General features: G+C 41.2%; 1 protein-coding gene across 1 annotated transcript in view; it reads right to left on the bottom strand.

Moving 5' to 3' along the window:
* slc12a5 (solute carrier family 12 member 5) overlaps positions 1-26,685 on the bottom strand; it is a 316,555-nt gene that overhangs the window by 133,046 nt on the left and 156,824 nt on the right. The window contains exon 3 of the mRNA XM_033041637.1: positions 23,664-23,795. Coding sequence (XP_032897528.1) covers positions 23,664-23,795 — 132 coding nt within the window. The remainder of the gene's footprint in view (positions 1-23,663; positions 23,796-26,685) is intronic.

Here is a 26,685-nt window from a genome sequence, read left to right as displayed (position 1 = left end):
GATAGGGCTCTTGAAGATAGCGGAGTCAGGGGATATGGGGAGAAGGCAGGAACGGCGTACTGATTGGGGATGATCAGCCATGATCACATTGAATGGCGGTGCTGACTCGAAGGGCTGAATGGCCTACTCCTGCACCTATTGTCTATTATCTATTGCCTATTGTCTGTGTTAAATTCCATCAACCATCCCTCAGCCCACGTGCCCAACTGACCAAAGTCCAGCTACAAATGTTGATATCTATGATGCCACATAACTATCTATGATGCCACCTACTTTTGTGTCATCTGCAAACTTACTAATCATGCCTTGTACATTCTCTACCACTCTGCCAACTGCTGATCAAGTGTACTGATCACTACCAGGCATTCTTCCCCACACGATCTTCGGCAGCTTCCTCTCAGCAAAACCCATTCAACCCATTCTAACTCTGACATGACTCTTCTGCCTACTGATCTTGGAACCAACCATACAAGTCCTGGTTTTATGAACCAAGTTCTGTTCCCTGAATCTTCATTCCAACAAGCCCAGGCATCCTTTCTATGGATAAGGCACCAGACTCTGACCTGCTCAATTTAATTTGCCGTGTCCACTTTATTATATAGCCATACAATCATACAGCATCAAAACAGACACTTTGGCCCAAAAGGGCTTGTTGCCATGCAATATGGGTTGGGCCTCAATTGTCACTAAATTTCCTGGTCCCAAAGTTAAGGTCTCAGCAAAAATAATTGATAATCGAATACAAGTATGCAGATTGATGCTCCTAAACAGTCTACCTTTCAGTTTCTAGGCAAATGTATTTTATCAAGATTCCTAAAAGTTACCTCAAGCAGGCTTTAGGTGTTTAACGAGAAATTCTTGAATATTGCTCAGTTTTACTTAAGAAATAAACATATGGAAGTGCTTCCACCTGTAACTGTAATAATCAGTGTACCCATTACAAAAATAAATCCTAATATCACTGCTTAACAGATTACGTAAACATTTTTAGTCATCCAGTCACATAGTAGGAGTACCTAAATCACAATGTAGTCACTCATAAAATCAAATCATTCAACATTTGGTATTAAATCACAGCTCAAGGTGTCAGCTCTTAAATTTCATGTCATCTCAATCATTTGATATATTATCCATTTCAATACCAGGCAGTTTTGTGTTTTTCTCTGTATCTGTGCAGGCTGTGTATTATTCTCTCAATGCCACAGTGCATCCTTTCTGCCACCTATCATATCTTGTGTTGCATTGTGCATCAAGCTGGTTCAGCTGCTAGTGATCCCACCTTTGAGTCAAAAGGCTGTGTGTTCAATCAGCAAAGGCTCAAAGGAATTGCCGAGACTACCACTCCAATCGAGCATCATGGAGTTTCAATTGTTACAAGACTAAGTGGGACCTGTTGGGTCCCTTTGTCACACGAGAGGCCTGGTCCCCCAACGCAATATTCCACCACTAAGCCATATCCCACAACTGCACATGATCGGCTCACAGTCCCGCACTAACGGCAGAAGTTAAGTTAAACTTTGCATTTAATATTTCCATTACCTCGCCATCCCTCCTCATACCCCTACACCCCCCTCCGCTCCCAGCACTCCGTCCCCCTCTTCTTGACCCTCCCACTTATTTCCCCTGTCCTCCTCCCCTTCCCCACTCCCTCCCTCACCTCTCCGTTCCTCTCCTTGCCCCTACCCTCAGTCACTCGCTCCCTCCTTAAGTCCTCTCCATCTCCTCCCCCTCCCCCACTCTCCCTCCTCACCTCCCCCACTTTCCCCTCCTTCTCCCTCCCTACCCCCTCCTCTCCTTCAATCCCCCCAGTCTCCCCCCTCACCCCCCCCCCCCCCCAGGACGGCAATGAAGTTGTACTTGAGGTGCGGGCTGTCGGGGAGGGGGGCAGCATCCTGGAGCCTGGCGAGGCCTGTCGGTAGGGGGAGGGGGGGGGGGGGGGGTGAGCATCCTGGAGCCGGGGGAGGGCTTGAGGCAGGGGGTGGGGGGCTGTTAGTAAATTGGTGATGGTGTTGTGGGGGGAGGGGGCAGAGAGAGGGAGGGGGGGGCAGAGGGAGGGGGGGAAGAGGGCTTTTATTAACTGACCCAACATCAATCCATTGAAAGCTGCATATCAGTGAACAGCTTGTGGGTGTAGAACAGAGTTACTGGAGTGTGTTTGTGTTACAGTGAGCGGTGTATCAATGTTGAAGGGAGGGAGGAAGGGAGGGAGAGAGGGAGGGAGGGATGGTGGGAGGGAGAGGGGGGAGATAGGGGGGAGAGACAGGGGGCGAGAGAGTGGGAGGGAGAGAGAAAATGGGAAGGAGAGAGGGAGGAATGGAGGGGGAGAGGGAGGGGGAGGGAGAAAGAGTGAGGGGTGTATCAGTTGTACAGTGAAAAAGGAGGGAGAGGGTTAGAGAGATGGGGAGGGAAAGAGTGGAGGGATAGAGGGAGGGGTTGAGAGGGAGGGGCGGAGGGTGAAGGGTGTATCAATAATGAGAGTCTGTGATCCCTCTCTCCCTCCCCACCCAGTCTCCCACTGTGTCTCTTTACCCTCCCCCATCCCCCTTCCCCTCTTCCACCTCTACCCTCTCCCCACCCCACCCCCACCATTGCATCAGTTTGGTATAGGCTCATTTAGACACTCATTAGGAGACTGTGAACATAAATGGGGCGTTTGTACGGTGTAAACTTGTTGTGACCCTCTAAGCCCACGCCAGGGGCGATTAGACTCCCGAACCCCATCCGAGCCAGAGATGGCACTCTAGACCCTTCCCCGAGTAATGTTAGAAGCCTTTAAACTCGCTAGGAATATCTCAACGTTTCTTGACGGTCGGAATAGTCTAGTGATCTCTGGGACTCTCTGATCTCTTCCCAAGGGTGCTCAGACACTCCCAGAGAGGTTTGACCGGTCCCACAAGTCAGCAGAGGTTAGCACCCTCTAAACATTACCCGGCAGGAGTTTGTACCGTCTAAACATTACCCGGCAGGAGTTTGTATCGTCTAAATGCACTCAACAGGCGCTTGGACACTCTAAATGTGAACCAGCGGGGGACTTGACCCTCAACACGAATCCCATGGGCGGTTGGACCCTCTAATTGTGCCCCCGCTGGCATCCTTATCCTCTAAATGCACTCAGCGGGCCTTAACCCTCTAAACTTAAATCAGCCGGTGCTTGGACCATCTACTCTACTTGCAGGTGTGGGCGGGGAGGGAGAGAGCTCGGAGAAAAGATGGGGGAAGAGTCATGGGGGAGAGGGAGGTATCACGTGGGTGCAGGAACCAGCGAGGGGGCCCAGAGGGGAAGGGGCTGGAGCTGCAGGGCGTTGCGATAGCCGTGCGTTTTGGACACACAGTGGGCGCTGGACGCTCTCCTCCGCCAGGATCAGATTCACCGCTTTTTGTTTGGCGACATCGCCCCGCCGTTTCCGGTCCCTCTGAAAATTGTATTGGGCTGGAGACCTCCGCCGCCCACCCACAGCGTCCCTCAGTTCCAGTAAAGATGCGATGGCACAGGAAGGAGTGGGCTGTCCCGGGGAGTGACAGGAGAAGAGACTCATCCACGCGGCGCTGACTGGCAGGAGAGGAGATCGATCTGTGCATTTACTATTTTTATGATTTATAAACTTCGCTAACTTTTACAATATACCACCGATTGGAACAAAACTTGTTGCACTCGCAGCACAGGAGAACGGTGAGTGAGCTGATGAAAAATCGTAGCACTATCGTGTATCGTTTTTGCGCAAATAGAAAAAAACGCACAAACTGGAAGAGCACAAGATCAGAGCTTTAGTTATGTATAGAAGATAGATAGATAGATAGATAGATAGATAGATAGATAGATAGATAGATAGATAGATAGATAGATAGATAGATAGATAGATGGAGAGATGGAGAGATAGATTTTTTATTTTTTATTTATTAGAAGTACGGTAAGTTACAATACTACACAACACATATGTCTTAATACATTTTTTGTACCGCTTCATTTTTTGAGCTTTAAGAAAAAGATAGGAGTAAAGAAAGTAAAGAAAGTGCGCAAGAGTCGTGAAGGTGCAGGAGAGTGTTGAGAAAAGAAAGCCCCTTAGAAAAGAAGTTAGAGAAGGAAGTAAAGAAAGAAAGTAGACCCTAGAAAAGAAGGAAAAAGGAGAAACAATCGCTCTATTATAACATTAAACTCCACAGAAAGGAGACTACCAATCAAGTCTGTTTTTGTTGTTTTGTTTGTTTTTTACCCCCCGTTGCCAGATCCTGGCACCTTTTATTTATTTATTTATTTATTTATTTTTAAAATTACTATTGCACCTTATGCTTGTAATAGTTCCAAAAACTTGGGAAGTGGTCTGCTTTGCCTGCTAAGAGGAATCTCATCTCTTCCAGATGTAGTGTTTCAAACATATTTGATATCCACATTTTTATTGTTGGTGTAGGCGCATTTTTCCAGAATTTAAGTATGAGCTTTTTTCCCATTATTAGCCCATAATTGAGTAAATTCTTCTGAAACACTTTTAGTTCAGGGTTACCTTCCGATATTCCAAAAATAATCCATTCTGGTTTTGGTACCAGTTTTATTTTAATTAATTTTGTAAAGATGTCAAATATTTCATTCCAGAATTTTTGTATTTTTGTACAAAAAACAAAAGAATGCGCTATGGTAGCTTCTTGACACAGACATTTATCACAGATGGGTGAGACATTAGGGAAGAGTTTATTTATCTCCTCGTCTTTGACAGATTCTCGAACATTACCACAAGGCAAATGGAGTAAGAATTTAAATGTTGTTAAAAGATGGAATTCCAAAATCCAGTACCAAGCTTACCATTTTTCCTATGACAGTGAGTTTTTTGTTCCTGTCATTGGCCAAGTGCTAAGCTTCACACCACTTACTAGTTCCTTTCCTTTTCCATTTTCCGCTTTCTGGTCTGTAGGCAAATTGTAGAGTCCACTCCTTGCATCAATCGCCAGTGAAGATATATAATTACAATTCGGCTCCTCTCATTGCTCAGGTACAGGGTTGTTCCCAGCCCATTTTTCTTTACTTTAGAGCCAGGCATTAAGACTGCTAGGAAGCAGCTTCTCTGTTCACCTACTCTGAGCAGAAGACTGCATCTAACTTTGAAGACTACAGCAGAATAAATACTTATTCATAACATTGGTCAAACATGTTACTTATTAGCCCAAAAAATCACTTGCTGTGAATTGCTTTCACCAAGACTTCATCTTTCTTTAACTCTCTAATTAGGAGACATTTCTTCTACCTTGCTCATTAAGGGATCAGATAGTATCTGTAGTTTTCAATAGAATGGTATGACTCCAGCTTTGATCCATGAATGTGTCTTGTATCCCGTGATTCCCATGTAAGAATGCTTGAAGATATAATTATATCTGTGTTCAAATGTCTGTAAATGTAACTTTTGAATGTGGATGTTTCCTTACCAATACGTTTTAATCTTCTGAGCCAATCCTTAGCCAAGAGCTTTCAAAGTATAGTCAGGGGAATCTGGTGGTAACTCAAGATATTGGCAGTTATAATGAAGTGTGCATTGTATTCAGCTGAATGTTTTCTGGACTGTGCCCAGATCGGTTTTAAGACTGACTCTGCTTGTTGTTATATTGGGTGATTGAACTTTTTATCAGTGACATTTCTATTCATACTGAAACACTGTCAATCAACATTACCAGTGATTTGCCATTGATCAGCACTACGACATTAAAACCTTGTCATTTCACACCATGGTAATCTGCAGTGTCAGTTCGGGACAGATTAAAGGCTGTCTTGTCGGCATCTGTTCTGATGTTGTAAAGATTCATTGTCTGTAGATTCTCACTGAAGTGGCTTCCCTCTTTGTGCCTGTGTTGCACTGGAAACAGTATTCTACACGCACTTTCTTTTAATGTGCAATACTTAGTGTTCATACGGGACCAAGTACAAGATGATTGGGTGTTGTCTTTTCACTGTAAGCTATAATTACATTTTTGGCAAGTGAGAGGAAGCAGACTTTAGCACTTTTGGCTGCCATCTCATTGAAGCTGTGATCTTGCAAATCAGATCAAAAATGAGGTTTCTTGCACCCAACAACTTATTTTGGATCTTTTTACAATCCAAACCACATAGCAGTCTGTCTCTCAGTGTGCACGCTAAAACCCCTCCAAAAATACAGAGCCTTGGTAGGTCTTTCAGCCTGGCTACATGACCATTTACAATTCTTACATTTCCTCTTGCCAAATCTATAGCTCCTTTTTTTTCCTCAAATGGTTACAAGTCAAAGTACTGTCCCAACTATGGTACTACCTCTACAAACACGATATCTTTAACTTTTTTGCAATGGCACACTGGGTGCAGGTCAAGTCGACTGAGTTTCACCTAGAGGAGACTGAATCCCTGGAACTTTCTACTTAAGAGGACTGTGGAGGCTCTGATATTGAATATACTAAAAATAGAGATGGACAGATTTTTAGATATTAATAAGGGAATCAAGGGATCTAGGATTAGTCAGTTGTAGTAATGGTAAAAGAACAGCTTTGATCTTATTGAAAAGCAGATTGACCTGCTCCTGCTTTTTATGTATTTGTATTCTACATAGGTTTAGTGAGTGGAAGAGAAGTTTCCTAACTGATTTCTGTCAGTAAAATCAATTTCCCACGATTTCACTGCAGCATTTCAGCACTCGTGCATCATCCACATGGTCTTCCATCTCAGCAATATTAGATTTGTTCTTTTCAAGCTCAAGTTCAAGTTTAAATTTATTTGTCACATGCACCATAATGTGCAGTGAAATGTACCTTTTCATATCTCTAGTTTCCCCCTCCCCTCACTCAGTCTGAAGAAGGGTCTCGACCTGAAGCATCACCTTTTCCTTTTCTCCAAAGAAGCTGCCTGACCTACTGAGTTACTCCAGCATTTTGTATCTATCTTCAGTAATATTGTTGGCCAAGAGAAACATTTTCACCACCCCGAGCAAACTGTGAAAGATTCACAAGGCTCGCCTTATTCCCCCCGGCACTTTAATGATGCCAACCTGTCCTGGAGCTGGCTGTAAAATTTCAAATGACAGCTTCACCCTGTCAGTGTTGAAGATTCTCATCCTCATCAATAGAAATACATTTGCAGATAAACTGTTTTTGAGGCCGTGATTCCTGGCAGGCTTCAGCTAAAAAAATGTTTTCTAAGTACAGAAATATAATCTTACGCGTAAATTGTGGATTTTATAACAGGTGACCAGCAACAAATAAATACATGCATCTTGGATTATTATCTTTGCAAGATCTGCTGGATCTCCCAATTGCTAACTCACCTTCCCATTACAATACTGACCTTTCTGTCCTGGGTCTCCTCCATTGCTAAAGTGAAGCCATACACAAACTAGGAAACCTCCTATTCCGCCTAGGCAGCTTGCAACCCAGCAGTATGAACATTGAATTCCCCAGTTAACCTACAACTTCCCTATGCAAGGATGATATCCTTTCCATTTTTCTATATCATTTCCATATTGCCTTCTTAATTTCCTGAAACACCTCCAGGGATAAGCTTGATCCCAGATGCCTATACCTTTCCCATGCCTACTTCTTTTTGCTGATCAGAGCCCCAATTTATCTTGTCACCCAAGCTTCCTTACGTCCACTTGCCTTGCCCTTCACTCGAACAGGAACATGCATGCTCTGAACTCCTATCATCCCATTTTTAAAACCATCCCACTTTCCGGATGTTCCTTTGCTCATAAACAACTTAGTCGAATCAACAAGTTACTGTCTAATCCCATCACGTTAGGCCTTGGCCCAATTCAGTATTTTAACTTGTGAGCCCACTTTGTTTTTATTCAGAACTATTTTAAAGCTAATAGAATGGTGGTCACTAACCCCAAAAAGCTCGCCACGACACTTCAATCATGTGCACTTCCCAATTTCCGAAGAGTGGATCAAGCTTTGCCTGAGGAAACTTTCCTGGCCACATTTAACAAATTCCACCCCATCTCAGCCCTTGGCACTATAACAATCCCAGTTTGCATTGGGAAGTTAAAATCCCTTACTATGACAACCTTATTAGCCTTGTAGCTGCTTCCAAACTCCTGACATATTTGCTCTTTTAATTCCCATTGACTATTTGGCAGCCTACAGTACACTCCCAACAAGGTGATCATCCCCTTTATATTTCTCAGCACCATCCATATAGCCTCACTGGATGAACCAACAGTAATGTCATGTTGGACTACTGCTGTGACATTCTCTTTAATCAATAAAGCAATATCCCCTCCTCTTTTACCCCCATCTCTATATCTCCAGTAACACCTGTACCCTGCAACATTAAGTTGCCAATCCTGTCCCTCTCTTAGAGAGGTTTTCATAATGGCTAGATCATTCCAGTCACTCTTACCTATCCAGGCCTTGAGTTCATTTGCCTTATCTGTCAACCCTCTTATATTAAAATGGGTGCAATTCAATCTCACAGCCTTTTGTCGCTCCCTGCGGTGCTCCTGCTTATTAAGTCCACTGAACGTCCTACCATGCCGCCTTCCAGATTCTTACCGGCTCAGTCCTGCACTGAGTACCACATATGTCTATGCCAACTAATTTGCCCATCTACACCAATGCCATTTGGTAGCATTTAGGACCGTGTCTTCTATGTCTTGCCTATTTGAATGCTGCAATATTCCAGAGATAGTTATAATAGAATTCACTTTTTTTCCCCCCCTTTATCAAGATCATCATGGCAATTGTTTCTGAATCCTAGGGATGTTGGTAATGCCATGTTTTTGACATTATCCCCCAAATATTTTTATGGTTTTACAGTGGCTACTCGATTCTGTTGTTTAATGTTATACATTCCCATGAGTGAATATCTTTAACTCATTCTTGAGTGTTACAATTCACATCTAGTGCTCCTTCAAAAGGGAAACAATGTTACTAGGATAGGACAGGTTTGGAGGGATATGGACCAAACGCAGGCAGGTGGGATTAGTGTAGCTGGGACATGTTGGCTGTTGTGGGCAGGTTGGGCTGAAAGGTTTGTTTCCACACTGTAACACTCTATGAATCTATAAGCCCAGATTTTGTAATGTGACAACACAGAATATTGAAGTACAGTCCTCAAGTGAGGAAATGCTTGGGATTTTTTACCCTTCAGAAAATTTGCCTCATAAAAATAAGGAAACGTCCTATTTCATTACTGAGCTGCTTGAGAGTAATAAGTCGTTGTCAGACTGATTTTTCAGGGCTCCTTTCATGTTGCTCAGTAAATGGAATGAAAGATCATGCTGTTGGTAAAGAGAGGCAGTGAACTAAGTCAGTATGTCTATCAAGAACAGTCAAGTAGACTGATAATAAGAGGAAGCTAAAAATCAGTAAAGCATTACCTTTCCTGTTCTGCATATATCACCTTTCTATTCTTCCAGTGGATGAAAACAATGACTGTTATGTAACTGCATATTTATAAATGACAACACTTGAAAGTGGAAGTGTCATGACCGACAGTTCTGGGGCATGCTTTTGAAGCATTTCTAGTGTGTACATCAAATTATAGGCTCAAGAAAGATAGGTTATGTAACATCTGGAGCATTTAAAAATGTTAATAAACTGGGAACAAAGTGTTTGTAGCTCTTTACATTGTCTTAATCCATCGTTCACTTAGGAAATGCACCATTTTAATAGACTAGGAGCATGAATAATTCACATTATTTCAATTAGTGTTCCATGAAAATGCCGATTAGCTAATTCCCTAAAACTAAACTGCAATCTGGTACTAAGACAAACTTACGCTGGACATTTGCATGTTAGCCCATGCTTTTGCGAACATGATTTACATTGTGTTAGAGTGGGTGACATTCGAGAAGGACACTTTCTCAAGTAAAGGCACAAAGTAATTCAACGGGTCAGGCAGCATCTCTGGAGAACATGGACAAGTGATATTTCAGGTTGGCACCTTTCATTGGACTTCTCCGATCCAAATCGTCACTGATCCATGTTGTCCAGAGATACAGACGGACCCGCTGAGTTACTTCAGCACTTTGTTGTAAACAGCAACCACCATTCCTCTTATCTACGCTTTCTCAAGAGTCTCCCACTCTAACATAATGGGAACTATGTAAAAGATGGCATTGGGGATTTATGTCTGTGGATGCAGACATAAGGGGTTGGACAGGTTAGATGCAGGAAGATTGTTTCCGATGTTGGGGAAGTCCGGGACAAGGGGTCACAGTTTAAGGATAAAGGGGAAATCCATTAGGACCGAGATGAGAAAAACATTTTTCACACAGAGAGTGGTGAATCTCTGGAACTCTCTGCCACAGAAGGTAGTTGAGGCCAGTTCATTGGCTATATTTAAGAGGGAGTTAGATGTGGCCCTTGTGGCTAAAGGGATCGGGGGTATGGAGAGAAGGCAGGTACAGGATACTGAGTTGGATGATCAGCCATGATCATATTGAATGGCGGTGCAGGCTCGAAGGGCTGAATGGCCTACTCCTGCACCGATTTTCTATGTTTCTATGCTGAATAACATTTGTGATTTGAAATAAATTTTTTGTGTATTATTACAGCTATTTAAAAGTGCTAAAGGTTGTAGTTACATCATTTAATAAAGTATCATTGGACAAGTGCCAATAGAAACGATCACTTGTTCATTGCACTATTATTGCTTGTTTGTTTTATATATATATTGTGGCGTCGAGGATGATGCCGGGTTCAGCAGTGACCACACCAACATTCATAGTATGGTGAACTCACATGATATATTTTATTTACAGTGGTAAGAAAATCCAGGTTTCTCAGGCTTTCATAAGAAATAGGCAAACCCAGTACGGATGGCTAAATCAATATCAGCTAATTGAACCCAGCTATTGCCAATGATACTTTAAAGAATACTATGTTTACATACCTGCTGTGTTGCTGCAAGTAAGAATTATTCAGTTTGGAGAAATGTGACAATAAAACACTCTTGACTCTTGATTTGAATTTCAATGGCCTCTGTGGTGAAAGTAGCAGCTGAGTTCCAAAGGGACAATAGTATCTGATTACTGCAGCAAGGATGCATGGAATCATTTTATTTCGAAACAGTTTTTTTTTCTGCATGCAATTTACAAATGAACTTCTGGAGGGTCCTTTAGTTCCTAATCAAAATGGCATTATAACCAATTCAGTCCGTGCAAGACAAATACAATTCCTAGTTTCATTGAACGTGTTATATCAAATTAATTCTGTGAAGCATTCAAGGAGAACTATCTGTAATGTTTAAAGGCGAGGAGTAAAGAAAGCTGCCGTAAAGGGGAAGTAGTGAGAGAGGCTCACATAACTACTGTCAGAGAGAGAGAGCTTCGTTAAAGTAGGCATGCATTGAGGACATTTTGTAAACCAGCATCTGCACTTCCATGATTCTAATAACTGGAATGGGTGGGTTGCTTTATGAGTGAATGTTTGACAAGATGCGCTTTAATCTGCTGGAGTTTAGAGTCAGTGTGGACTTGGGAGAACAAAAATAAAAGCTAGAGGAGTGTTGACAGTGCAGATATGGATAAAATATTTCCTCTCGTGATAAAAACCAGATGTTTAAAAATACTATGTCATTCATTTGTCAGAGATGAGGTAAAATAGTTTCTCTCAGATGTTCCTGAATCTTTGGAACACACTCATCAAAGGCTGTTGGTCAAAAAGACTTATTAAGGCAGAGGTAGGGAGATGATAAGCTTGGGGATGAAAGATTACCGCACGGAGTATATACCGCAGAGTTGAGGTTAGAATCAGATTGATCATGACATTGAATGGTGGAGCTGGTTTGATGGGCCAGGTGGGCTACACTTGCTCCTGGTTTGCATGTCTGTTAATATATTTGTACGTTTATTCTGTGTAGTGCTTTTTTTACATTAGACCATTGCAAAGAACAGAAAAAAAGCTGTACACTGAATAACATCCATTCAAATCCTAATATAAAATGTACTAACCATTGACTGCCAATGATGAGCAGAAGGTGTGCAATGACCTGACACCCAGGGAAAGTCAGTAATAATAATCTGCTGATTCAAATTGTTTTAGCTCATTCAGTTTATTGGGATTTACCAACTCGATGCAGTTAGTGCACACTGATTGGAATCGCATCCCAGGGGAAGGGCTTAACACTTAGTTTTTCCACAACATTGACAGACTGAAAGACATGTTACCACACAGATATTGTTCATTATTTTTATCTATCTCTTTGACCAGTATACGGTTATGACAGGTCAAAGTTCACTTTCTAAGTTATCTAGCAATCTTTAGGAGCAAGTAAAATGCATGTCATAAAAGGGCCCTTTCTCATAAATCAATGTCATCTTATAGAATGTCTCAATACCTCCTAATCTTTTTGTTCTTCAGAGACCAGTTTAGTGTATTGATCTCATATACAGTGTAGAGTGAGTTACCCGATTAATTATACTATACATGCTTGAATCAGTTTGGATATTTAAAACATCGTATTTTCTATAATGCCTTGCTATGAGTTTGTTTGTGAATGTAAACATATAGAATCATGAGTGTTTTATTGTCATGTCCCAGATAGAACAATGAAATTCTTACTTGCAGCAGCACAACAGAATATGTAAATATAGTACTCTGTAAACAATATAATAAACAAGAAAAAAAATCCAACCCTAGACATTTCAAACAACTCTCTTGCCTGAGGAGAGCAGGTTACTGGAAAAATTTAAGGCTGGAATTCAGGCCAAGCCAGAACCGATAGCAACAGGTGAGAGGATGGCTGGAGCAATGGTGATAGGATAAATCAAGGAAGAAGCCAAACTGGACTAGGGTCCACAGCATGAGAGACATTGTAATGATGAGGCCATAAACCAGCAGAATCTGGTGAAGCGATTGGGGATGTTGTGAGTTGGTCTAAATCTCAAAGACCCAATGATCTCCAAATCAGCATTTTGAAATTGGTGAAATTGATGATGTAATAGTTATGATCTTTCAAGATGCTTTTATTGAGAGATTGCCCCATAGATTGGAAAATTGCTAACACGACTTTAGTATTAAAAGAAGGTTGGAGACAAATTAAGGCATACAGGCTTTTAGTCTAATGCCTGTAGTGAAATGGCTACAGGAGTGTATAATGAGGGTTCAACTGATTGTACAGTCAGACAATGTGAGCTGATCATGGATTCTGTTATGTCTAACTAATCTAGTTTAAATAAAATCCAATAACTATGGCAGATAAAAGAGTGCCTATGTATAATATTTTTAGATGTATATAGATATCTTAAATCCTTTTGATGACATTTCGCTTAAGATCATTGAAGATGTGTGTGTAAGTATGGAATTAAAGGCAACTACAGGCTTGGATCAAGAAGTTGTGAGGAGGTGGAAAACACAGAGCAGTGTCCCCAATGAGTTTGTACCATGACTGCAACCTACTTACAAAATACATAAATTACTTTGATGATGGAAAAGATAGTTTTGTACATAAACAGAAGTCATGCAATATTTTGCAGAAACAGATTTAACGTTTTAATTCAACAACTTTTCACCGGGATCACCTTCTGATAAAATATCATCAACCTGAAGCAGCACCAATTAATCGGGGCCATTTTGTTAGCTCGGTGGTTTATTGCAAGTGAGTTTTGTGATTGGGTAATGATATTCCCACTGAATGTTGTGCCTCAAATAAGTAGCTAAAGCACAAGCTATCGTGAGGAAGGATTGTAGGCAAGATTAAAGATATCCACAAGGTCAATCAAAGTATATTGGGACATATATGATTGGGCCTGAAGCTAGAGGGAGAAGCTTAATAACCTTATGATTTATTTTCCTGAATTATTATTAGTTTTGTGTTCATTGTTATTTTTAATTGGATAAAAAATGTAAGCAGATAAAAAACTTTCACAGAAGTGTCATAATAATAATGGTTAACTAATGTGAATGCACATATAAATGAAAACAACCTATGTTCATACTATTATGAATAATGGAAGTAGGGCGTAACCAATTTAAATAATGGGCAACCAGAAAGACATAAGTAACATTAACTGCCAGTTCGAATGTAAAACTGTTAAGAATGGAACCTTACTTTTCAGATCTCTTGTTAAATTGGATGTTTTACTATTGGAAATCTCACAAACATTTTAATGTTCCATCCATTTCATTATTTAGCATTTGGGACAATGATTCCTCTGCTTTATTTGTACATTAAAGGTGACAGGATACCTCAGGATGTAAAAACATTACTCCCCACAGTGGGATTTCCAGCATACAGTGATATTGGATGACGACATTGCATTGTTTATTGCCAGCCACATTAGTTACTTCATGCAATCCTTCAGTGGATTTATAGACCACCATTTTAAGCCACCCCTGAATTTGGCACATTGCAGACAAAAGGCACTCAGATTTGGCAGTCACACTCTGAACCGCAAGAGCATATTTTATAGACAAAGAGGGTCTAGGTGTATTGTTGTGTTGCTGCTACGTTGAATGAAAATGATAGGTAGGGAAATGAGCAGTGGGAGTGGGAAGCTAATGAATAGAAAAGTAATTGCTGAGTTTGGAAATATTCTTTATGCCTTGGTGTTTATGTTTCATGGTCTCGTGCAAGATGCAATAGTGAGAAGTATTTAGTGAGAAATTAATGTATGATCGTCTATTTTCTATACCTGGGAGTATCCTAATCACTATTGTATTCTGAAGCATGACTATGTTGAAAATTAGGAACTGGGAAGAGATATCTGATATAGAGGAGAACTGATTGTGAGTACACAATGAGAAAGAGAGAGAGAACTATGGTTGCCCCTAAGAACATGGAAATGTTGGCCAATCCAAGTTATAAAGGATGAAAATGTGTTCCTTTTTTTCACAGTGCTTGTTCAAACATATACTAATTTTTAAAGCTGCTCTTTTCAATACTTCATAATGTAACTTACAAATACTGTGTCCATTTACAGCTATGATTCCAAAAAAATTAATAGCTATACTAACATGACCAAGACATGAGGGCCATATTCTGATCTTATTTATTACACATCCATAAATCCATTTCTGTGTAGCTACTTTTCAACAAAACTTCCCTCTGAACCTTTCTGATATTCAGCCAGAATAGTAGAATGTCAGTCAAAGGTTCAACGTATATACATTGGATTTATATTTTTCATGGTGAATCAAACAAGGATCAGTCATTGGTTACTTATTTGTTGGGTCCTTAGAAGATGAGAAACACAAAACTTACAGTGTTATTTAAATAACAGATAAATGTGCCCCTATTACATTAATCCAATTACTATTTTAGAGAAATGAATACATTATTAGAAGAAAGAATGTTTTAAGCAATATTTTAAATCTGAATTCTTTGGAAGACGTGTGGTAAGCATATGTTTTATATACTTACAAGTGCATTATTAATGTGCCTGACAATTAATGGAGGTAGAGGAGATAAAGATGTTTTGCATTACCGACCAAGAACATTTTCTGCGCTTAATGAATGAATGAATAAGTTTATTGGCCAAGTATTCACATACAAGGAATTTGCCTTGATGCTCCGCCCACAAGTGACAACATGACATACAGTGAGAGTTAGGTTAAACATGTGAATTAAATAAAATACCAGAGCAAAAGAAGGCTACAGATTTTTGGTTATTGAGTAGAGCTACTACTCGTGGATAAAAAGCTGTCTGGCTGTGCCAGCTTTGGGAGGTTGTATGTCTCTAACTGAGCTTTTCCTTCCATTGGAATGAATGTAAGGATGCTGGGATTGATCACTGTCTGATCAAGGAGATGTGCTCTCCTTTCTTTTCAGAGACAACGAATCAGTAAGATGGTTACAGAAGCCTGGCAGCATCATGACCATTTGTACTGATAGCAGCTGCTTATTTCCAGATTTTGGTAACCAAACTCCAATGTTCAAACTGCTCTACTAACTGCTGAACTCACAAATTATGAATTATCAATCCAGACCCTGAGATTAGTTGTTACATAATCACTACACAAATGCGCATTCTTTACTGGCGACCTTATAAAGGCTGCATGGCTGAGCAAATACAGTAGTTAAGAAATATTACTAATGACAAGAGCATCTGCTGGGCCCCTTGAGCACGAATTGCCCTTTTGGCAATGTTGGATATTTTGGCATGGTTAGCTTGGTAAGGCATTAGTTCAAAAATTTGAGAGCTTAGAGACTGATATTTATTTGGAAAATGAGTACAAAATATTTCCCATGGATGGGAAAAAGGAGAATAAGGGAACAATTACAGAAAGCCCCTTTTTCACAGATATACTTGACCTGGTTAGAAAGCGGCATAGACAAAGTCACAACAAAGTTGTAGTGAATTATCTTCAACCTCAACTTTGTTTCTCCACAGTTGTTTCCTAACCTGACGGGTTTTTCCTGCATTTTCTGTTCACATTATAGATATAGTCTTGCAAGGAGTTTAATGTTCTGCAAGGAACAATTTTACATTGTTTTTCTATTCGTTTGACAAATGTATTGATCGGTAAATGCTTAGCATGTTGCAGTTTGTCATCCCAATGTTCAGTAGCACTCATAGAAGACTAATTTAGTTGACACTTCATAATTCTATGTTGCTTCTATTTACGCTGAAGTTCACAATGGTGATATAATTGTAATAAACACTGCTGGAAGTGGGAAATATGTGGCGATCACAGCTGCATTTCAGTGTAAATACTATTCCAATGAGTTTTAATGAGGTATGTGAAGATTGAAGCTACTTGAATGCATCTGGTATAGGAATTGAGATCAAATTGATTTGAATGGATTGTACCTAAATGGCTTCAGAACAAAATGAAAGTAAGATAAGTAAGTTTGGTATTATTTTGTTTGAATTCATTTTTTAAATTATTTATGATTTGGACGTTTTCAGTTTCCTTTATCTTTGATTTGACTTTTTTTGTTCTGAGTACCAGAATACAGTAAACCCTTGTTATAACAGACCATCGGGGAAGGGTAGAGGAGAGTGGGGGACGGTGTCTGTTATTGCCGATTGTCCACTCAAACTGAGAAAGAGTTTTTTCCCATTGATATCACTGCCCGGGTGCCAGGTAGGAATCCTGGATTGCCATCACTAAGAGCCCAGTGGGTACTCCCTGACCACACAGAGCACGGCGGCCCCCCCAGAAGGCTGCCTGGCACCACCTTGTCCAGCGCAGCAGGGGAACAGCAATAACCTCTGCCTCTGCTGCTGATTCCCGCATTCAGCGATTGAGAGGCAAATAGAAGGTCTGGGGTGTTGAGGTGGCGGTGTGAGGAAACCCTATGCTGCTCTAAGTGTGTCTTCCACACCGAACTTACCGGCCCAGAGATCAGGGTGAAAAGACATCAACCTTTAAACATGAACTCTGTTTGTCCTTCTAAAGGCACTGCATAACCTGCCTAACCACATCTTATCTTGTGACTCACAATCTAAGTCTATGATCTAAACATCTTCCAACATTCACTGTGCATGGCACTCTACAATAGAAGGGCCATCAAAAATCTACTTGTTGGTCTGCCACCTTTAACACACCTTTGCGGAACATCAATGTATATCTAGTCTGGAATGTTCGCCAGGAATATTTACTGGGCTATCTCACCAGCATTGTTAATCTCAATCAGCATCAAAAGACTGATATGGAATGTAAAACAGTCATCAGAAAATTATTTCATTGCAAGTTGATATTGTTTCACAGGGTGAGTATAAATACAAATTTTCCAAAAAAAGATGAAGAAATAAATTGTGACAGAGTGTGTTTACAGGTACTGTATCTGCCACTTATTTAGGAAGCACGTTACAGAAAGAGCATCACACCAGATTTCACAGAAGGTCACACAAGTGCTGCCGCAGACCCAGGAGAGTTGATGTGTTGACACCAATTAAGAAAATAGTCTCTGTCTGCAGGGTGATTCAATCAGGCAACTGACAAGCTTGCCGGACAATATCATTTTCTATTCTCTCATTAGATTGCAATCAAATTCTATCAGGACCAAGGCTGTTCATCAGCAAGCAGTACCTGCAGGCTCCGTAACCCCCGAGCCATTGACACTGAACTTCCAGGGCTATAACCAGATGTGTGAGAGTGATACTCCATCATTTCCACAGAATCATGAAGACAGAAAGCATTTCAAGGTAGCACACCTAGAATTGCTAGTGTGAACTGATGGAGCAACATGGGATGAGCCAATTTGTCAAGGCCTCCAATTTTAAGATGCAGTTAGGATATTACAGTATGAAGGATTAGTGGTGAAGGAAATATATTGATGTGTGGGCACTTAGCAAGGAATAGCAGTAAATGAGCAACCAGATGATGGATAATATCTTTAAACCTGCTTTCTCTACCAACCATTTTCTAAATCGTAGTTGTATCCATCACAGCCACATCAGCTACCTCAAAGTGTGGCATCTTCCACATGTTTATGAATTCTTCAGGAGGGGTGTGAGCTTTTCCTGCCATGTTGTGCTGTGTTGGGGATGGCTGAGTCAAGGAAGCACTGGAGTGGACATGTTACTGCAAGTTATTCACCTCTTACGCTGGTATTCTACCCCATTGGTTATCCAGCTAAAAGAAGATCGGATCTGTCTTCACTAAGGAAGACACAAACAATCTCCCAGATGTACTGGAGGACAGACGATCTAAGGGGGTAGAGAAACTGAAAGAAATTCTCATTCAGTGAGAAATAGTATTGGGTAAGTTAATGGGACTGAAGGATGATAAATCCCCTGGGCCTGATGGTCTGCATCCCAGGGTCCTCAGGGAGGTGGCTCTAGAAATAGTGGACGCATTGGTGATCATTTTCCAATGTTCAATAGATTCAGGATCAGTTCCTGTGGATTGGAGGATAGCTAATATCATCCCACTTTTCAAGAAAGGAGCAAGAGAGAAAACGGGGAATTACAGACCAGTTAGCCTACTTCGGTGGAGGGAAAGATGCTGGAGTCAATTATTAAAGAGGTAATAATGGGGCATTTGGATAGCAGTAAAAGGATTAATCCAAGTTACCATGGATTTACGAAAGGGAAATCGTGTTTGACTCATTTTCAGGAATTTTTTGAAGATGTGACAAGTAAAATGGATGAAGGGGAGCCAGGGGATGTAGTGTATCTAGACTTTCAGAAAACCATTGATAAGGTCTCACACGGGAGACTGGTGATTAAAATTAGAGCACATGGTATAGGGGGTAGGGTGTTGACGTGGATGGAAAATTGGTTGGCAGACAGGAAGCAAAGAGTAGGAGTGAACGGGTCCTTTTCAGAATGGCAGGCAGTGGCAAGTGGAGTGCCGCAAGACTCGGTGATGGGGGCGCAACTGTTTACTATATATATTAATGATTTGGAAGAGGGATTTAGGAGCAACGCTAGCAAGTTTGCGGATGACACAAAGCTGGGTGGCAGTGTGAACTGTGAAGGGGATGTTAGGAGGTTGCAGGGTGACCTGGACAGGTTGAGTGAGTGGGCAGATGCGTGGTAGATGTAGTATAATATAGATAAATGTGAGGTTATCCACTTTGGCGGCAAATCAAGGGGGCAGATTATTATCTCAATGGGGTTAGGTTAGGTAAGGGGGTGGTGCAGCGAAACCTGGGTGTCCTTGTACACCAGTCACTGAAAGTTGGTGTGCAGGTACAGCAGGCAGTGAAGAAAGCTAATGGAATGTTGGCCTTCATAACAAGAGGATTTCAGTATAGGAGTAAAGAGGTTCTTCTGCAGTTGTATAGGGCCCTGGTGAGACCACATCTGGAGTATTGTGTACAGTTTTGGTCTCCTAATTTGAGGAAGGACATCCTTGTGATTGAGGCAGTGCAGCATAGGTTCACGAGATTGATCCCTGGAATGGCGGGACTGTCATATGAGGAAAGATTGAAAAGACTAGGCTTGTATTCACTGGAGTTTAGAAGGATGAGGGGAGATCTTATAGAAACATATAAAATTATAAAAGGACTGGACAAGCTAGATTCAGGAAAAATGTTCCCAATGTTGGGCAAGCCCAGAACCAGGGGCCACAGTCTTAGAATAAAGGGGAGGCCACTTAAGTCTGAGGTGAGAAAAAACGTTTTCACCCAGAGAGTTGTGAATTTGTGGAATTCCCTGCCACAGAGGGCAGTGGAGGCCAAGTCACTGGATGGATTTAAGAGAGAGTTAGATATAGCTCTAGGGGCTAGTGGAATCAAGGGATATGTGGAGAAGGCAGGCACGGGTTATTGATAGATGACGATCAGCCATGATCACAATGAATGACGGTGCTGGCTCGAAGGGCTGAATGGCCTCCTCCTGCACCTATTTTCTATGTTTCTATGTTTCTATGGGTTGGCTTTAGATTCATAATAAACACCCTAACTTATTTTCAGAATGTCTTTACAACTCCCTACCACTGTGATGCAGGACACGCATCAGTTAATTTGCGTGAGCCGATCTCTGTAGTCAACAAGACGGTAAGCCAACAATCTATGCTTCAGTAGTCTTGTTTGATCTGCAGCCCTGCTTAAAATAAAATAATGGGATCTTTTGCGGCCACCTGTTAAACTTAACTTGGGAACTCACCTGGGAATGTTTTGTGAATCACTCTTTCAATTGTGCTCTGGAGATTACGTGCTCAAATCTAAAATAGTTGTTCCACATTATTACAAGTGTTGCTTTTATAAAAAAGTATTTTTAAATGTGACACTCGCTGTAAAGCTCAAGATTAAATGTAAAAATGTTTTCAATCTATATTAAGAGCTGCAAAAAGTTTTGGGCACTCTAAGTACAAGCTCCCATTATAAGGTTCTTGTTAAATATTAACACGACATGTACTGTGCCAATCTCAAAATGAATTAAGCCACACAAGAAGACAGACACAAAATGCTGGAGTAACGCAGCGGGACAGGCAGTATCTCTGGAGAGAAGGAATGGGTGACGAAATGGTCAAGAACTGTTCTTCAGACTCAGCCCTCAAAATTAATTGTTCAATTTAGAAATAAAACAAAGTTGATTGGGCCTGATCCTAAAATAAGCTATGAAAGAACTATGAAACTTGCTCCAGCCTCACAGTTTTAAAGTGGAAAGGGAAAGAAAAGTAATCTTGTTTGTTTTTTCCACTAATATACAAATATTATACTTTATTCATCAGTCTTAAACGTGATAGATGATTATAGATGGAACTAATTAGATTACAGATCTCAGAAAGAACAATTACATTCTTACTCGCAGCAGCACAAAAGAATATGTAAACATAGTGTAAACAATATAATAAACAAAAATAAAAGTTCTCTGTCTGTCTGTCTGTCTGTCTGTCTGTCTGTCTGTCTGTCTGTCTGTCTGTCTGAACCAATGCCCCCAGGTCTATGTAATTCAGAGCTAATTTGGAAGTTGTAGTGTTTAATTGTCTGATGGCTGTAGGGAAGCAGCTGTTCCTGAACCAGGACGTTACAGTTTTCAGACAACTATATCATCTTCTTGATGGCAGGAGAGAAAGTGTTCACCACTTTTTGCAGTCTTCTTCGTTCCTGGGCATTCAAGTTGCCGAACAAGGCCATGATGCAACCAGTCAATGTGGTCACACTGTACACCTGTAGAAGTTCAAGAGAATCCTCTCAGATGTACCGAATCTCTGTAATCTTTTCAGGAAGTAGAGGCATTGATGCGCTTTCTTTACAATTGCATCACTGTGCAGGGTCCATGAAAGATCCTCAGAAATATGCACGCCCAAGTATTTGCACCTTTTCTCTCGATATGGGCAAATTTGTGGGTCTTCATCCTTCCATTTCCAAAGTACCACAATTAGTTCCTTGGTCTTACTGACATTGAGAGCCAGGTTGTTGTGCTGGCACTATTTGGTCAGTCGATCGATCTCACTTCTATATTCTGACTCATCATCATCTGTAGTTCGTCTAACAATGGTGGTGTGCTTGGTGAACTTGAAGATGGAGTTTGCGCTGTGTCCGGCCAAACAGTCTTAAGTATAGAATGAGTAGAGCAGGGTGCTGAATACGCAGCCTTGAGGTGCTCCCATATTGATGGCTATCGGGGAAGAAGTGTTGCTGCCAATTTGTAAGGACTGTGGTCTGTTGATGAGGAAGTCAAGGATCCAGTTGCAGAGGAATCTGTAGACCTGCACAATATCACTTACATCATCTTTAGTTTATTTTAAAGATACAGCATGGAAACAGGCCCTTTGTCCCACCAATTCAACGCCAACCAGTGATTACCTGTTCGCACTAGTCCTATGTTAAATATATCTTAAAGATAGCGGTCAGGGGATATGGTGAGAAGGCAGGAACGGGGTACTGATTGAGGAAGATCAGCCATGATCACAGTGAATGGCGGTGCTGGTTCAAAGGGCCAAATCGCCTACTCCTGCATCTATTGTCTATTGTCTATGTTATTCCACTTTCTCATCCACTCCCTTCAATATTAACAGAAATTTACAGAGGCCCATTAACCTACAAACCTGCACATCTTTGGGATATAGGAGGAAGCCTAAGAGCCCAGAAGAATCCCGTCTGGACACCAGAAGAATGTGTAAACACCACACAGAGTTCAGGATTGAACTCGAGTTTCTGGTGCTGTGAGGCAGCAGCTCTATCAGCTGTGCCACTGTGCCACTGGGCCATCCTGAGTCAAAAAGATAATCATTTGGGTATCTTTTGTAAAGTTTTTATGATCAGATCACCTGGATGCTGTCCATGGATGGATTTATAACAATGATTAAGCAGACTACTAAAGAGGGGAACCTTGTGCAAACTAATAAATGGATCTGCTGGAGAACTGGACGACAGGTTAATCTTCTTAGGCATCTATATCACCAGCAACCGAACCTCATTTCACCTGAAGTGGTGATTACGAAAGCACATCAGTGCATTTTCATAGGTGTCTGAGAAGATTTGGCAAGTCCATAAGGATTCTCTCAAACTTCAACAGATGCACTTTAAAAGGTATTCTGACAGGATACATCACCCTATTTTGCCAACTACTCTGCTCTTGACCGCCTGAACCTGCAGAGAGTGGTGAACACAGCCCAGTCCATTAAAGGCTTTCACTTCCTTCCATCCAGCCTGTTTTCACAGAGAGTTGCATCAGGAGGGCTGGAAATTTTGTCAAGGATGCTTGGTCGTTCCCTTTGTTCTATTCTACCTTCTGGGAGAAGACACAGGAGCTTGGAAGCCCAAATGTCCAGAATTAAGAACAAATTCTTCTCCATGGCTACCAGACTCCTGAACCAATCACCTCACTCACACCCCCCTCTGGAGTGCTGCCATGTACTCTTACTGTTAACTCTACTTCATTTGTTTATTTAATTATTGCATTTATTTTGCACAACTTCAGATTACACTACAGTCTTGGCACTATTCTGCTGCTTTGCCCAAGTGGTTTATTTATTGCTGTGGTTATCATTACTGTATGTATACTGTTTACTTTGTGAGCTTCTTGTGAACTAGGAATTTCATGGCACTAACCAAATCTGAATCATAATCTGTAATTGAAGGGACAACAGTGAACAAGATATTTTGAGAGAAGGGACAGGAGCTCTAAACACTCAATATGGTTAAAACAACCCAAAGTAAATTTTGTTTAGAACCAGATATCAAAGATTTTCTATGTTTTTTACACCTTTTTGTTGTGATATGGCAATCCTAATCACTTTGAATGGTCTCACACTGTTTCTCTCATGTGTTCGGTTCAGATCAGATTCCAGATATTTACTAAATTGCAAAAACCAGTATCAATATCAGTACAACAACACCGTAGCTCTCTGCCCTGAAGTCTTTGTACCTTGACTTGCTTTTTCTTGGCTCCTTCATTATTTTCAGCCTCTTCATGCTCCTTTACCCCCTGGGGAAGGTTGGTGTAGTTGGCCAGTCCACTAAGAAGAGATGACACCATAGGGCTGGTGTCCATTTCTTCCTGCAAAACATTACAGACAGAACACAAAACTGTGAAAAACAATGAATGTCATGCTGCCAGGCAACAATGAAACATTGTGTTTCTGCAATAGATTAGAGCTGTATTGATTAATCAATAAACACATTACAAAACTATTAGATTTTAAAGGCCATATTTACTATGTATGGATTAAATGTATGAATGTTGCAAATGCAGTAACATCAAAACTAATGCTATGAATATCTAATCTAGAAAAGGTCACTTGGGATGCACATGCCCTCTCTGACACTACTAGAATCTCACCAATACATGAGTATACTCTGGAGCAAAATACGATCTATTAATGACAATATTTAGCAAATATTGTCAGCAACATTTTCAGCAAAAACGCACAAGTTAGTCCAAATTCTCAATAAGGTATGATCCTTCATACAAATATAAATTGGAATATTGTAAATTGTCACAATGGTATTTTATATTCTGTGCCCAAGGGAAATCCATGCTGCAACAAAACAATTTGTCCATAATGTGTATTATTTTAGTCTAACTACAACTTAAGTTATAACCCAATCTTCAAATGGAATTAAAGCATTTTTCTGTATACATTTAAAAGGTTTGTCCTTAAATTCATCCTCAAATGATAACACTAAACATGGTGTCAAGTACTATCAAAATAATGCAATCCATCTCTCTTTTTTATGCATTGTCATGAAGCCATAGAGGGATAGTATGGAAAAGGGCCCTTTGGCACTCCAGCTCAGAGTGCCAAAGTTAACCAAGAAGCATCCACTAATCCTCTCCTAATCCACGTTATTCCTTTCACATTTCCAATAACCCCCCTAAGATGTTACAATTTATCTACACATTAGGGACAATTTGTAGTGGCCAATTGACCAATCAATTCACACATTTTTGGGATGTGGGAGGAAACCAGATGAAACCTACATTGTCGCAGAGAGAAGGTGCAAATTCCACACAGGCAGCACCCAAGTTGGGACTGCACCTGCATCACTGCCTGCCTGCACCACTGTGCTGCCCATTGCGTTCCAAGTGTAAGAAAAACTTGCATTACAGCATGGCCAGAATAGCCAAGTGAAAGTTGTCTGATGCAAAACACTGAACAAAAGCAAAGTGGAGATCAATATGAAACATCCTCAACCCAGGATTGCAGACATCACTGATGATAGTCACGCACAAGGGAAGGGGCATCTGAGGGAAAGGCCATTTGAGGACCAAGATCTCTAACTCAATACAATGCTCATTTTTCACTGTCCTCCTGCATATTCAGATATATGACCAATCTACAGCAGATTATTCAAAGAGAGACCACCTATGCCTTCTTTACAAGGTTCCCCCAAATCCACTGGCAGGACAGGTCAACCGATACCAATGTTCTCTCCTAGGCACAAACCCCCGCCCATTAAGCTTTTTATTTGAGCTCTGATGGACAAGCCACGCTATTTGCATGATCAACTCCAGACTGCCAAAAGAGACTCCTTGAGTTCTGTCGTGGCAAGAATTTACCAGGAGAATTAAAGGCCTAATTGGAGGATATTCTCAAAGACACATTGTAATAATGTAAAATCTTAACCGAACTGTGGGAATTGCTGACCCTTGGCCACTCAAGCTGCAGATGGGACTTTTAGGTTGGCATTGAGAACCTTGATACTATTCTTCGGAAGAATATGGAAACCAGGTGAAAATGGCAGAAGGGTTCACCGGCATTCTACCCTCCCCACCCTCTGGAAACACCTCCCATCTCACCAAGGGCAGAGTATGGAGAGCCCACATTGGTCTCATCTACTTCCTCAGAACCAACAGAAGTGAAGTGGAAACAAGTCCCTTTCGATCCAAAGGGACGAATGAAGAAAAGTAAGTACAATTGAATTTAACATGGGTTTATGCAAAATGACAGGAATTATTTGCAATCAAATCTTCCATTTATCTCAGTTCAATGTTCTTCTTCATCAAACAACTGTTCACTGAAAACAAAACTCAATATGTATTCATCTCACCAATAGAATACATTCTGACAGATAATGAATACTTACTGAAATACGATTATGTACATGTCAACATTCTGTATCCATTCGCAATGTTATTGACCCCATTATGTGTTCTTCTATTCATGCAAATTGTTTTATTCAATGATGCTGTGAGACGAATTACCAATGTGGAGTATGTTCAACCAATATTTCTCTTTCTCTTGAAATGGATACTCATCAAGATGATGGTAATCAATTGGATTTGGTAGCTACCGCATGGGTTCAGGGCCAGTATGTAGGTTCTGCCAACTCTTCCCGAATTATGCACCTTTCCAAACACTATACCAGTGGAGTATTTTCATTTTGATGTAACCAAAATTATTTCATAAGAGTAACAGTAATTGAAAATAGATGTTTATCATTATTAGCATACACCGATGGCCTTGCAATCAGTGACATGCCAATTTCCATCTTAGTATTAGTCGTCAATATCAAACTGCTGTGTGCAGCAGCCATGTCAGCAGCTCGTCAGTTTTTTTCAACCCTTTTTTATTTTTTCGTATGTTTAAAAGTCTGTATTTAATGTTTCTTTGTGTGTTTTGTGTGGGGGGTGGTGTGGGGGGGTAAGGGGGAAACCGCTTCGGTCGCCTCCTCCATGGAGAGGCGAGTTTTTCCAGGTCGCCTCCCCCGTGGCCTAACATCAAGGATCGACGCGGCCTTTCCCGGAGACGTGCCCGGGGCTTCAGCGGCGGGCGCAGCGTGGACTCTCGACGTGGAGCGGGTGAGCCCTCGCTGGGGCTCGCTGGAGGGGAGCGCTCCGTTTCGCTGGCCCGGGGCAGCCGGCAGCCGGCAGCCTGAAGTCGCGGTCTGCAGCCGCGGTCTGCAGAGCTCCAGCTGGTGTGGCGTCTACAGCCCGGGATCTCACG

The sequence above is a fragment of the Amblyraja radiata genome, chromosome 23 (assembly GCF_010909765.2).
Source record: "Amblyraja radiata isolate CabotCenter1 chromosome 23, sAmbRad1.1.pri, whole genome shotgun sequence".
Lineage (NCBI taxonomy): Eukaryota > Metazoa > Chordata > Chondrichthyes > Rajiformes > Rajidae > Amblyraja > Amblyraja radiata.
The sequence above is the reverse complement of the archived record's forward strand: the minus strand, read 5'-3'. Positions and strand labels throughout refer to the sequence as shown.